The sequence below is a fragment of the Ipomoea triloba genome, chromosome 5 (genome assembly GCF_003576645.1).
Source record: "Ipomoea triloba cultivar NCNSP0323 chromosome 5, ASM357664v1".
Lineage (NCBI taxonomy): Eukaryota > Viridiplantae > Streptophyta > Magnoliopsida > Solanales > Convolvulaceae > Ipomoea > Ipomoea triloba.
The window spans coordinates 23,593,662-23,606,281 of record NC_044920.1 but is presented as its reverse complement, the minus strand read 5'-3'; the positions used below and the strand labels follow the sequence as shown (position 1 = coordinate 23,606,281).

The 12,620-nt window shown below is 33.5% G+C and overlaps 2 protein-coding genes across 2 annotated transcripts; one reads left to right on the top strand and one right to left on the bottom strand.

Annotated features, from left to right (window-relative positions):
- The first annotated feature begins 1,791 nt into the window (after positions 1 to 1,791).
- LOC116020798 (aquaporin NIP2-1-like) lies at positions 1,792 to 4,641 on the top strand. The gene is made up of 6 exons (XM_031261338.1): positions 1,792 to 1,960; positions 2,050 to 2,205; positions 2,338 to 2,562; positions 3,805 to 4,002; positions 4,081 to 4,142; positions 4,227 to 4,641. Exons 2-6 carry the CDS (start codon positions 2,080 to 2,082, stop codon positions 4,480 to 4,482), a joined length of 867 nt encoding a protein of 288 aa, XP_031117198.1. The 5' UTR covers positions 1,792 to 1,960; positions 2,050 to 2,079; the 3' UTR covers positions 4,483 to 4,641.
- A 3,096-nt stretch (positions 4,642 to 7,737) lies between these two features.
- Positions 7,738 to 9,376, bottom strand: LOC116020760 (gibberellin-regulated protein 4-like). The gene is made up of 4 exons (XM_031261279.1): positions 9,235 to 9,376; positions 9,089 to 9,133; positions 8,922 to 8,964; positions 7,738 to 8,258 (listed from the first exon to the last, which is right to left on the bottom strand). Exons 1-4 carry the CDS (start codon positions 9,298 to 9,300, stop codon positions 8,077 to 8,079), a joined length of 336 nt encoding a protein of 111 aa, XP_031117139.1. The 5' UTR covers positions 9,301 to 9,376; the 3' UTR covers positions 7,738 to 8,076.
- Positions 9,377 to 12,620: the final 3,244 nt, after the last annotated feature.

The following is a 12,620-nucleotide window of genomic DNA, read 5'->3' as shown; positions in this document are numbered from 1 at the left end:
TAATTAAATAGTTTAGCGATAAAAAAAAATCCACACTTGTAAAAATCGGCCGCCTAGTGCGCTTAGGCTCTAGGCGCCCCTAGGTTGAGACGAATTGCTCTCTAGGTGGCTAGTCACCTAGCGCCTAACTTGGTTGATTGGGTCGAATTGGCGACCGACTTGGCCGAGTTAACTCGCTCAGGCCAACTGGATAGAGTTAGCCGAGTTAACTCAGACGAGTCGCCCTTGTTAATTTTTTATTATATTTATATACATTTAAATTTATTTATTTATATAAATAAGAGAAGTAAGATATATATATATATATATATATATATATATATATAGAGTTTTTTGCATTTTTAGTCCCACGACTATAGTGGCACTTGTAGGATTGTTCCACGACTTTCAAACATTGCAATTTTGGTCCATGACTACTGTTTTTTTTTTCAAAAATGGTCCTTCCGGCACCGGAAAACAAAAACCAGCGAATTTTTCGCAGGGAAAAAAAATTTTTGACATATTTTCCGTCAATTTCTTGCCAAAAAAAAAATCTCCTTTCAAGTAAGATTAAAATTGACATTTCTAAACAATTAATTTAAGTTAAAACAAATTCATTTCTAAAAACATATGTAGTCAATTTAATTATTTTTTATTTTGGTAAACTAATTAAAGTTAAAACTAATTCATTTCTAAAGGCATACGTAGCCAATTTAATCTTAGTAAATTAAATACAAGTTCAAAATTATTTTTACTTTTTCGTTTAAATTTAAATTATATTTACTTTTTAGCCAATTAATTACAAATTCAAAATTATTAATTCAAATTCAAGATCAACAAAAACTAATATTATTAAGATTAAATTTAAACTAAAAAGTAAAAATAATATTTGAATAATTTTACCCAGTAGTAACATCTGCCAACACAAAGGGAAATTTTTTAGAAATGTCAATTTTGAATAAAAAGTAAACTACATTAATTGTTTAGAAATGTCAATTTTAATCTTACTTGAAAGGAGATTTTTTTTCCTGCGAGAAATTGACGGAAAATATGTCATTTTTTTCCGGTGACAAATTGCCGGAAAATTCGCCGGTTTTTTCCGGCACCCGAAAGACCATTTTTGCAACCAAAAAAAAAAGAAGAAAAAAACAATAGTCATGGACCAAAATTGTAAAGTTTGAAAGTCGTGGACCAATCATGCAAGTGCCACTATAGTCGTGGGACTAAAAATGCAAAAAACTCTCTCTCTCTCTCTCTCTCTCTCTCTCTCTCTATATATATATATATATATATATATATATATAACATACACCCACACACATGCACTATATTTTTTGTTTTTATAAGTCGCCGCCTAAAGTCATAGGCACCGCCTAGGCGCTAGTCTACTGCCCGATTAGCATCTAGCGCCTACTACAACCATGAAAAAATTAATTAAACAGTGTAGCAGTCACTACACTGTACGGTATTCTCCTAGTCACTAAATTACCGTAATTTAATTACAATATTCTCACAATTGACAAATACTATGTTGGGCTAAGGTGTGGCCCTGGAGTTGGAGTTTCAACGTTTTAGGGGAAAAGAAAAAAAGAAAGAAAAAAAAAAAGAAGATCAAAGTCTAACACAGTTTTTATTATATTTATTTTATTTTATTCCTCTCATCAAATTTAAACATTTGATAGGAGTTATACTCGATATTCATTTATCCATTTGCCTAAAAGAATAGTTTTGGCGTGAATTATAAGTATTCCCTGATTGATGTTCCGACCTGGAACACGACGCGACAGACTATAGAGTCCACATGTATATAATACAAACCACTTGTTCGATACCCGGCCAAAACACAACACTATATTTATGTATGATTAGTTAGTTATTTAGTTTAATGTGGCCTGGGAGATCAAAGCAGCAGCTTCAGTTGCAATTGCTACCTTAGTCCCCAACTACCTATTTTTCGTTTCTTTACATCTGAAGATCATAGGTTGTTAGAGAATACTGTATAGAATATAATGTTTATCTTCTTTAATTAACTGTTTACTGACGGAGTGAGCGTGTGTATGTATGGTGCAGGCTGGGAAGCTGTTTTTCTGAGTGGGAATAATGGAGAATGAAGACGGAAAGGGTAACGACGTTAACGGGCTTGTCTCCGTTGAAAACCCAAAATCACAGAGCCGCCTTGGCCGGTTGTTTCAACGGCAATGCTACCCGCCGCACTTTTTCAACAAGGTTAGTTTGATCCACGATCGTCTTGCATGCGACGGCGAAATCCTGTCGGAAAATCCTTAAATTCTGTTAATGTCGCAGCTAGCTAGCTAGAATGTTTGTTTTGTGAATGTAATTAAGGTTTTTAATTTGCAGGTGGTTGCGGAGGTGATAGCGACGTATTTGTTGGTGTTTGTGACGGCGGGATCGGCGGCCATTAGCGCCAGCGACGCGCACAGAGTGTCTCAGCTAGGAGCGTCCGTGGCCGGCGGCCTCATCGTCACGGTCATGATATATGCCGTCGGACACATCTCCGGCGCCCACATGAACCCCGCCGTCACCTTTGCCTTCGCCGCCTTCCGACATTTTCCATGGCGACAGGTCACTCTCTACTCTCTCCTCATCATCACCGCCTACTTCTATAATTATTCTCTCCCTCAATTAAATTCCTCTCATTTTTTAAATTTAATTTGTCATATATTCTCGTTAAATTCAAAGAAAGATCACTATGTATTCTAATTAAGTAAAACATATAAAAAATAATTATTATATTATATTCAAGCCAAAATACAAAAACAAAACAAAATATTATATATTGAATATGTATGGTCGGGTGAGAGAAACGACACACAAGCTCACAATCACTACCTAGAATATGTGTTAGGTAAACTCTATTTTTGTGTATAACTCGCAAACTATGTAAAAGAGAATATTGAATAAAGTTTTTAATTTAGATAAAGAAACTTTAGAAGCAATAGTAAAAAGATGAAAAATATATATGTATAAAACAAGATTCATTGCACCATCATTTGAGTGACATGAATTAATATGGAATGCACCCCACCCCATTTTGTGTCATAAGCAGTGGTCGGGTAGGTAGTGAGGCAAATGTGATACGGATATGCACATGTCATTATGTCAATGGAATTATTGACATATAACTTCCCTCATTATTCGGTAAATGTACTTTTTATTTTTTTAGTTCTCTAATTTTCTACTTACTAAAAAATTTCAGTTAATAAATATACCTTAAAGTTTTGAATAGTTATGTATTGAGCATATATATGTACGTTTAATGTTCAACTATTAAATTGTTGAGAGGGAACACATGATTCAATAGATTATTATAAGTTTAAACTTACCACTGGAACATATCCTTCAGAGGAGGACATATTATTATATTGCAACTTTATTGGCAGGCCATATAATATTGCAACTTTGTACAATAATGGAGACATTTTTTAATAGTGTCTTGAGGGGCATGGCATACTATCCATGAATTGTGTTTGTGGTGGTCATTGTTGATGAGGGAGGGCATGGCCATTATTAGCTAAAGACATAAACTTTTGGTGACGAGTATTGAGTAGAGGTAGTTCATATGTATTTATCAAAATCCAGGCAATAAATTCTATCAATATAATAATGACCCCAGAACAGGGACATAACAACATACAGGTGTTTTTCGTGTTAATGGCCGTAGTGTTTGTTACCATACAGGAATACAATTTATTTTAATTCTCTATTTTCTATTTTCTGCCTATAATGTTTTATGTACTTGTGGTTTTAATTTGATCAATAATGGTATGTAGCTGAAAACTAAAGGTGAAAATGGCATATTTATAGGTACCATTTTATGTGGCCGCGCAGCTGACCGGAGCAACATCGGCGGCGTTCACTCTCCGTGTAATACTGAACCCCATTACACGTATCGGCACGACAACACCGTCGGGGGACAACTATGTTCAAGCTCTCATCACGGAAATCGTTGTCACGTTTTCTATGATGTTTGTCACCTCAGCTGTCGCCACGGATACCAAAGCTGTAAGACATCTCTTGTGTTCGCTTAAACGTTTACTTGAAACAAAACACATTTTTTAATTGAATTTTCTCGTGTCATAGATTGGGGAGCTGGCTGGCATTGCAGTGGGTTCTGCCGTTTGCATTACTTCAATCTTTGCCGGGTAATTATAGAACCCGATCCATATTATATTCTACTTGACTATATTAGTTTTATCTAAAAATCTTATCTTGTCGTTTAAGAATAGGCCGATATCGGGGGGATCGATGAACCCAGCAAGGACCATTGGGCCTGCAATAGCAAGCAACGATTACAAGGGCATATGGATCTACATTGTCGGACCTGTTTGCGGGACGCTATTGGGGGCATGGTGCTATAGCTTTATCCGGCTTACAGACAAGCCGACCCATGCCGTCCAACCGCAACATTTGCCGTCATTCAAGTTGCGGAAAATGAAGAACAACGTTGAACAGACGACTGCTGATCCTGAGGATCCCCTGTAACCCAGAAACCAAAGTTTCTTGGATGTAAATCTGGCAATCCATTATGTGTTTGTACCTAATAACTATTAAGTGGCGCGATAGTGCTTTGTCTCTATTTAAAATGTTAACTTAATGGTTGGATTGCACATTTATGTTTATATATTATACTGGTTTTTCTTATGCGCGATGCGCAAAAAATATGTGTCCAATATTAGTATTTTATATTAAAATTTCAAATTTATTTAAATTTTAATATAGTAAATAATAATAATAATAATAATAATGTAAAATATTTTTATAAATTGGATATTTATATTTTAAAAAATAACTAACATATAACTCTAATATTTAATGTGTATATTATTATTTTTATTATTAAAGAAGATAAGAAAATATATGGTGGATGCATGTGCATAGTAACAATAGTGGAAAAGATAACGGAAGTTATAACGGTAGGGGTATATTTGTCCAAGATATTATGTAGTACAACTTTCATAGCATAATGTACAAAAAAAAAATTTAACGAAAAAAACGAACATAAATGAAGGTATAACCTTCATTCACATTTATTATGTTTTTAGATATGTGCTCAACATTACACACCAAAAATCTTCTGTATTTATCCACTCCCTACGGTAAAAAAGCTCGATCTCAATCTAATGCACTTTCAAAGTGTTCTACTCATTAAACTGTTGTGTCTTTTTAAATAGGCGTTTCAATACTCTTTGTGTGCATTGAGAAGAAACAAAAATTACAGGCGTTTGGTTGGGAGGAGGGAATTAGGTGAAAAAATAATTATAATTTGGTGGAATTGTAATTCAATGAATAATGTAAGAATTAAAATTACACTGTTTGGTGGTTTTCAAAAAAAAAAATTACACTGTTTGGTATGCAGGAATAATAGGAGTACAGGGAATTGAAAGGTAAGAAGCGACAGAATGACTAAAATGCCCTTATTTAGTAGTAGTAGTAGTAATAATAATAATAATAATTCTTTCAATAATAATAATAATAATAATAATAATAATAATTCTTTTAATAATAATAATAATTTCAAAAATTAAAAAAAAAAAAAAAGACAAAGAATTGGGAGGAGGGACAAAATGGTCTTTACACCAATATAAATGTCCCTCCTCTCCACCGACCCCCCATGAATTGTAATTCACCATTTGAAGGGAATTGCAATTATGCGGAATTGCAGTTCCCTCCAACCAAACACCGTAGTTGTCAAATTCATTGAATTACAACTTTCCCCAAATTACACCCAACCAAACACCTCCTTAATGAGTTATTTTGAGTGATTTTTAATTGTGTCAGATTTTTTTACCCTTATTTGGACTGGTCCAAAAACTGTTCATGGCTACATCCCTAGCTACCCAAAAACTATGGGACTGGATCGCCATCCTGTTATTGGACCCAAAGCCCAAAGTTGGTTTTAATCAAAAATATATTCATAGATTTATAAATGACGTTTTATTTTTAGTCTCTTTTTTTTTTTTTCAAAACATCTCCGACTGGTTGTATTATTATTGTAGCATGATTATTTTAGGTTGTCTGTCAACGAGTAGGTTTTAATGATGTTAAATACAATAGTGTTTCAGTCTATTCATTCCTAAGTGTTGAATTTATTTTTTGGTCATAGATTATTATATTTATGTGTCATTCTACTTTTGTGAATGCACAATTACAATGACACGGATTGCAATTGAAGAAGGCATGGACTCTAGTAACAAATTAGATATTTTTTTATACAATAAAAATAAAAATATAGCGATTAAACTCACTGTGTATAAGAAGATGGAAATTTTCTCATAAAAACGTCGTATAAATTGGTTTGCTAACGGAAGAAAAAATAATAATGTCACAATAATACTAGAAACAACAATAAGTATTCTAAAAAAAAAAGACTAAAAATAAAATAATATAGATTTAAAAATGAAATTAACTCTTCTCTATTTCTATTTTATCTTTTATATATTTCCCATTTCTTCCTGTTGGAAGTTAGGAACCGACACACCGCGCCATTAATTATTGGTAGAGAAAATTTCCACCTTGCACGCTTACCCAAGTGTACGTACTATATGTCCTGTCTCTTGATGTCCATGATATTTGAGAGGTTCAAATGTAACGAATTTTTTATTATTATTGAATTTAGGAAAATGATATATGTACTTCCATGGAGTACAACTCTCGTCACATGTACAAATTTTATTCGGTAAATAAAAGTGAATGAATAAAACAGTGGCCCACTTTGTTATTTAGATCAATCAAAGGAAGACACCTCAGCAGGGAGTAAAAAATGAGAGTACATGTAGTATTACTGATTGAATTAATATCACTTTTAATCCCACAACTTTCGAGTTTTATCAATTTTGATGCAAAACTTTAAATTTTTTCTATTTTGATGCCTAACTTAGTTATTTTATCAATTTTTGATCCTTCTGTCCAAATTGACAGCGAAATGTTGCCGAATGTTATATTTTAAGGGTAAAATCATCATCTCAAGGAAGTATCTTCAGTATATAAACAAAATAACTATAAAATCATATTTATAGGTGTTTGATCAATACAAATAATGGAGAAGATAGACAGAAATTATACAGAGATCTATGAAATTTATAGCATCGACGATGGACAAACTTTTTTTTTTCTTAATATGATTTTTCTTTTGTTTAGATATTGAAGATTTTTCTTTGGGATAATGATTTTCCCTTAAAATATAAAAGTCGGCAACAATTTGCTCTCAATTTAGCAAGAATGGCCAAAATTGATAAAAATAACAAAGTTAAGCATTATAATTGAAAAAATTTAACGTTGTGCACCAAAAGTGATAAGACCTCAAAAATCGTGAGACCAAAAGTGATATTAATTCATTATTATTTTATTTTGTGTCCCAACTTAGTTCAGTCTAATTCTAAACTCTTAGAAGCCTATGCCTGAGCGCCATTGGATGAGGTAAATGGTGATTCATGAGTCGCCCTGTCAGTCTGTACACTTTGCGTACAATATTCTTCATCTCTCATATTTGATTAAAGTCCCTCAATAATTCCACAAGTTTTCAGTGGGTTCGAACCTTCACACTAAACTAGCCTCGTAAAACAATGTAACGAATTTTTGTATGATGTGCTTCATTTAAATTATGCATTTATTCGAGCACAACCATATATGTATAGTATCTTTTATCATACACTCACTATTAATCCTAATATTAATAATACATGATAAAGTCGGTCAATACTGCATATCTTATCGATACTATAGAAAGATGAGTCAATGTACTTAAGAACTGCACTATATGATTTTGTGCAATTTAGTCATGCACTATAAGATAATCATTAAAATAGACCGTAAAGCTTCGGTTCTAGACACTAGAAGTAGATTTTAGGCACTAAACAACAAATGACGAGTGGTTGCACCGAATACCGAAACCCACCAACTAACCACACAACCGGTTCAGTAACAATAACTGCTAGCAGTACAACGGTGGGTTCAGTATAACATCCACCAGCCACGTACACAAAGAACAGACAACACACGACGTACGTTAAACTAAACTAATAAATTAAACAACGAACCCATCCACTAAAAGTAACGTTAAATTAATAAGTGGAGTAATTAAGGGCATTTGGGGCCTCCCTCCTTGGTCTTCCAGTTGTTGTAGCAAGGGCAGACAGCCTTGTTGCCGTAGTAGCCAGGGGGAACGCACAGGCACTTCCGGCAACATTTCTGACAGAAGAACATGCACGGTTTGTGGTATTGGGTCTTCCCACACCTCCGGCTGCATTGTGATGGGCATTCTGCACATTCCAACCACACACTTATTTCAATTCACTTTTTTCTTTTTCACCTTTTTGACTACACATACACACATCAATTAGCGGGCACAAGTTGAGTCACACTGATTTACTCTACACTATCTTGTCGGGCTATATTGTGGGGCCCACGACACATACACACATCAATTAACAGCGGGACAGATAGCTAAGTTAATTCCTAAGAGGTAGATTAATTATGGGCAAAGACACAATATCATCAAGTCTTGCCATAAGTTACACCAATGGCTACCTGTTGGCCGGTCATAGACACTGATCATCCTACCTAACGAGTCACGAGTCGCACTGATTTACTCTACACTATCTTGTCATGCTGTATTGTGGGGCTCACGACACATACATACATCAATTAACGGGACAAATAGCTTAGTTAATTCTTAAGAGGTAGATTAATTACGGGCAAGGACACAATATCATCAAGTTTTGCCATAAGTTACACCAATGGCTACCTGTTGGCCGGTCATAGACAATCATTCTGCATAAGGAGTCACCGAGTCACACTGATTTACCTACTCTACACTATTTTGTTGGGCAGATTGTGGGGCTCACGGAATTTTGTCGACTAATGATCATAGTAATAACTGTATTACCAAGATTAACTGAAATTTTAAAATGGTGACAACTTACGGGAGCTCTTCAGGCTGCCAGGACCATAGTGGCTGTTGGGTTTCTGAAATTTCAAACAACAAAACACTTATGTACTCTGTCTTAGATATATATAGAATCAAGATTATTACACAATGTAGTGATGCAGATAATGTATGCAGTGTATATATATGTATGTATGTATGTACCTGGTTATTAGAGTGATGATGCCCTCCTTGAGAAGCATGAAGGAGCTGCAAGAAAAAAAAGGAGTCAGCAGGGTTAGGCACAGAAGCAAAGCTACAAGAAATGTGAAGATATCAGACAAAGGAAGAAGAGGACAAAAGAAACTCACAATGGGTTGGAGCATAATGGAGATGGCAAGGAGTGTGAAGAAGAAGAGAGCAAAGAATTTGGCCATGGCCGGTCTGAGTTGAAGCTGTTTCTCAGATCTGCCGGGAATGGAGCAAAATCAGTAAAGTGGAGTGGAGAGAAGATGAAATGGTGGATGGATATTTATTGATGGTGGGGGTAAGGAAACCTACCTTATTGAGTTCTTTCTTGTCATGTGGGTGGCCCCAAGAAATTACTTTTTGGTCACTGCTAGTCAAATGGTCAAACATGCATGTCAATTGTCACATCCTATAATAGAACATGTAACCAGAGTAATATTACATGTACTTTATTTCTTTTCTTTATTAGAAATAAGGGAGGAATGAACCTAAAGAGATCTCACCTTGTCACATTGATCCAATGATATTTGAAAATCCGGAGAAAGTCCTCTTCGGACGTGCTTTGGACATCATAAGGACGGCTTCGAAGAACATGTAACGAAAATAATATTACATGTATTTCGATGTTTTGTAAGTAAAAGTATTTTCAAACACAATACATTGTAACTCGCTAATTACACAATTAAAGAATTATCATATTTCACAATGAACTAACCCAATGGGGTAGCTCAAGTGGCAAATGAACTCTCTTTGTGGGGAAGAATTCTGAGAGAACCCAAGTGACGATTCTCCTGGGCCAACTCCCGTGCCTCCCGGAGCGAACGTGGGTGTACCTGAATTGTTAAAAAATATTTTTATTGAGACAACTTTAATCAAGTTAATGTAGCAATTGATTTGGTAACCACAAGATTTCAAATTTGACTCCCTCTAAGTTGGTTTATTGTTAGGTGGTATGATCTTTTGTAGACTAACGTCATAAATCAAACTGATAACCAAAATTGGTATATCTTATGTCATCTAGAATCATAAAACGAGTTTCATATAAACACACATACTCCAAGTTTGACTTACACACTCCCTACCCAATAAAGTAACATTTATTTTTTAGGTAATAGTTCAATAATTATAAGAATTATAAAATATATAGCATTGTACTCCGTAAAATTTTTTGAATGTCATATCTTTAGTAAAATTATATTTAGGAATAAGGATCAAATAGGCCACCGAACTTCACACGAAACTGCAATTAGGCCATTGAACTCAAAAACAATGCAATTGGGTCCCTGAACTACACAAATTCATGCAAATTAACCCAAAGTGACTTGTTGACTTGATCTTCCGGTTACTAACTTTAAAAATAATATTTTAAAATAATTTTAAATTAATTAATTAATTAAAATTAAAATTTAAAACAAAACAAACAGGAACAAGTCAATTGGGTCTTTTTAAAAAAAAAATTTAATTTAATTTTAATTAACTATTTTATTTAAAATTATTTTAAAATATTATTTTTAAAATTGATAACCGGAAGATCAAGTCAAACAAGTCACTTTCGATTAATTTGCATGGATTTGTGTAGTTCAGGGACCTAATTGCATTGTTTTTTAGTTCAATTGTCTAATTGCAGTTTCGTGTGTAGTTCGGTGGCTTATTTGACCCTTATTCCTTATATTTATTAATGAATAATGATATATATATATATATATATATATATATATATATATATATATGAAAGAAAATTTTATTAATTACGGAGTATAAAATTTGTCACTTAAAATGATTGAAAATGCAGCAAATTAATAAGGTATTTTATGGTTTTCAAAAAATAAGGTATTTTATGATTAATTTATTGGATAAGTCATTTTCGTCGTCAAATCGTGAATAAAGCGAATCATCTTTTTCACATATATCAAGGGTGTCTTGTCCAAAAAAAAAAAGACCATCAAGAATCGAGAACAACGTAACGTTACGGGAGACCGTGAGCAATGACAAGGGAATGTGAGGGACATATTAAATTAAGGTTACAACATTGAGAAAAGGATATATGCCTCAAAATGTTAAAATTATTTTGGGTCGCTAGTAATAACTTCTCCACTTCTGCAGCCCAATAGATGAGGTTAAAGTCAGCAGAAGACAGAAAGTGATGTACATACAATGAAAATGGGTTGGGTTGAGCCCAAATTTCTGACATTTACAGTGGCCCAAAAGAGTGATTTGAAAATGAAAATAAAAATAAAAACAAGTACCAAAAACCAAAAAAAGAAAAAAAAAAAAAAAGAGAAGTGATTTTAAGCAAAAGAAATTAATATTAATAATATTATTTTGGATGACGAGGGAAACCACCGCCATTGCAGGGGTGTTGGTGTGAACGGGATAATCTTGTTTTTGTATAATACTCCGCAAACTACATGGTAAATTTTGCTCTTGTACAATATCCCACAACCCACACAAAGAGACGTAAAATGCATTAGATGACCTTGTGTAACGACTCGACCGAGAGAATATTAATAAGAATTAAACTCGTGACATTATAGTACAAAAATAATGTTTTGCGCATTTAATCACTTATTGTGGGTATAATAATAATAATAATAATAATAATAATTAACAAGAAGGATTGGAATGAGATTGTGATGGATAATATGAATGATTAGAGGTAGATGAGCTTTCCACATTGCACCATTGATGGAAGACCTTCATTCCATTACTTATCACCTTTTTAATCATTGATATGCTGCCAAACTTACTGTTAATCTATTCGCCTAACTATTATTTTATTAATTAAACCCACCCTAAACTCCTTGTCACTCATTCCCACAGTTATGTGGTAATAACCTTTGCAAAATTTGTCAGAAAATAAATTTGATAATTACAAAATTTTAAATTTGAAGAGTTGTTTTTTAACCATTCAATTTGAGCCGGTTAGTCCATAATTATTTATGTCATTATAATCTTTTAATGTCTAAGACCACAATATAAATTTCACTTATTTATAAGATCGCAACACGAACTTCACCCACCCAGAACGCGCAAGGCTTTGGACCAAATCTTCTCTCCATTCGTGTGTATTTTTTTTTTCTAAGTAAAATAATTTTTTTTGAATATTTAATTAAAAATATAGTGTTATGATTTTCAGAAATTTAATTAAAAGAGGGAGTAGTTGGGAGTGAGGGGTTATCTTAGTTTTTGGATTCTAATACCTACTGGTATGGCCCTAAGGCCCTACTATTCCGCAATCCTCAACCTATATATACACTTATATAATACTGCCTTTATTCTTTCTCTTCCTTCTTTAAAATATATTTTTTCCTGGTTAAGAAAAACAGGAAAAAAGGTTACTGATGGAATAATATATATGGAGTAGCTCAAACAAATTACCACAACTACTTTAGACCTAAAGATAATGAAATTTGTTTAAAAATAGAAAGTGGAATGTGTGAAACATGACTCTCGTTTTTTTGGGTGTAGTTTAGAGTTTTCACTTTTCATCGTCGAATACAGTGACTAA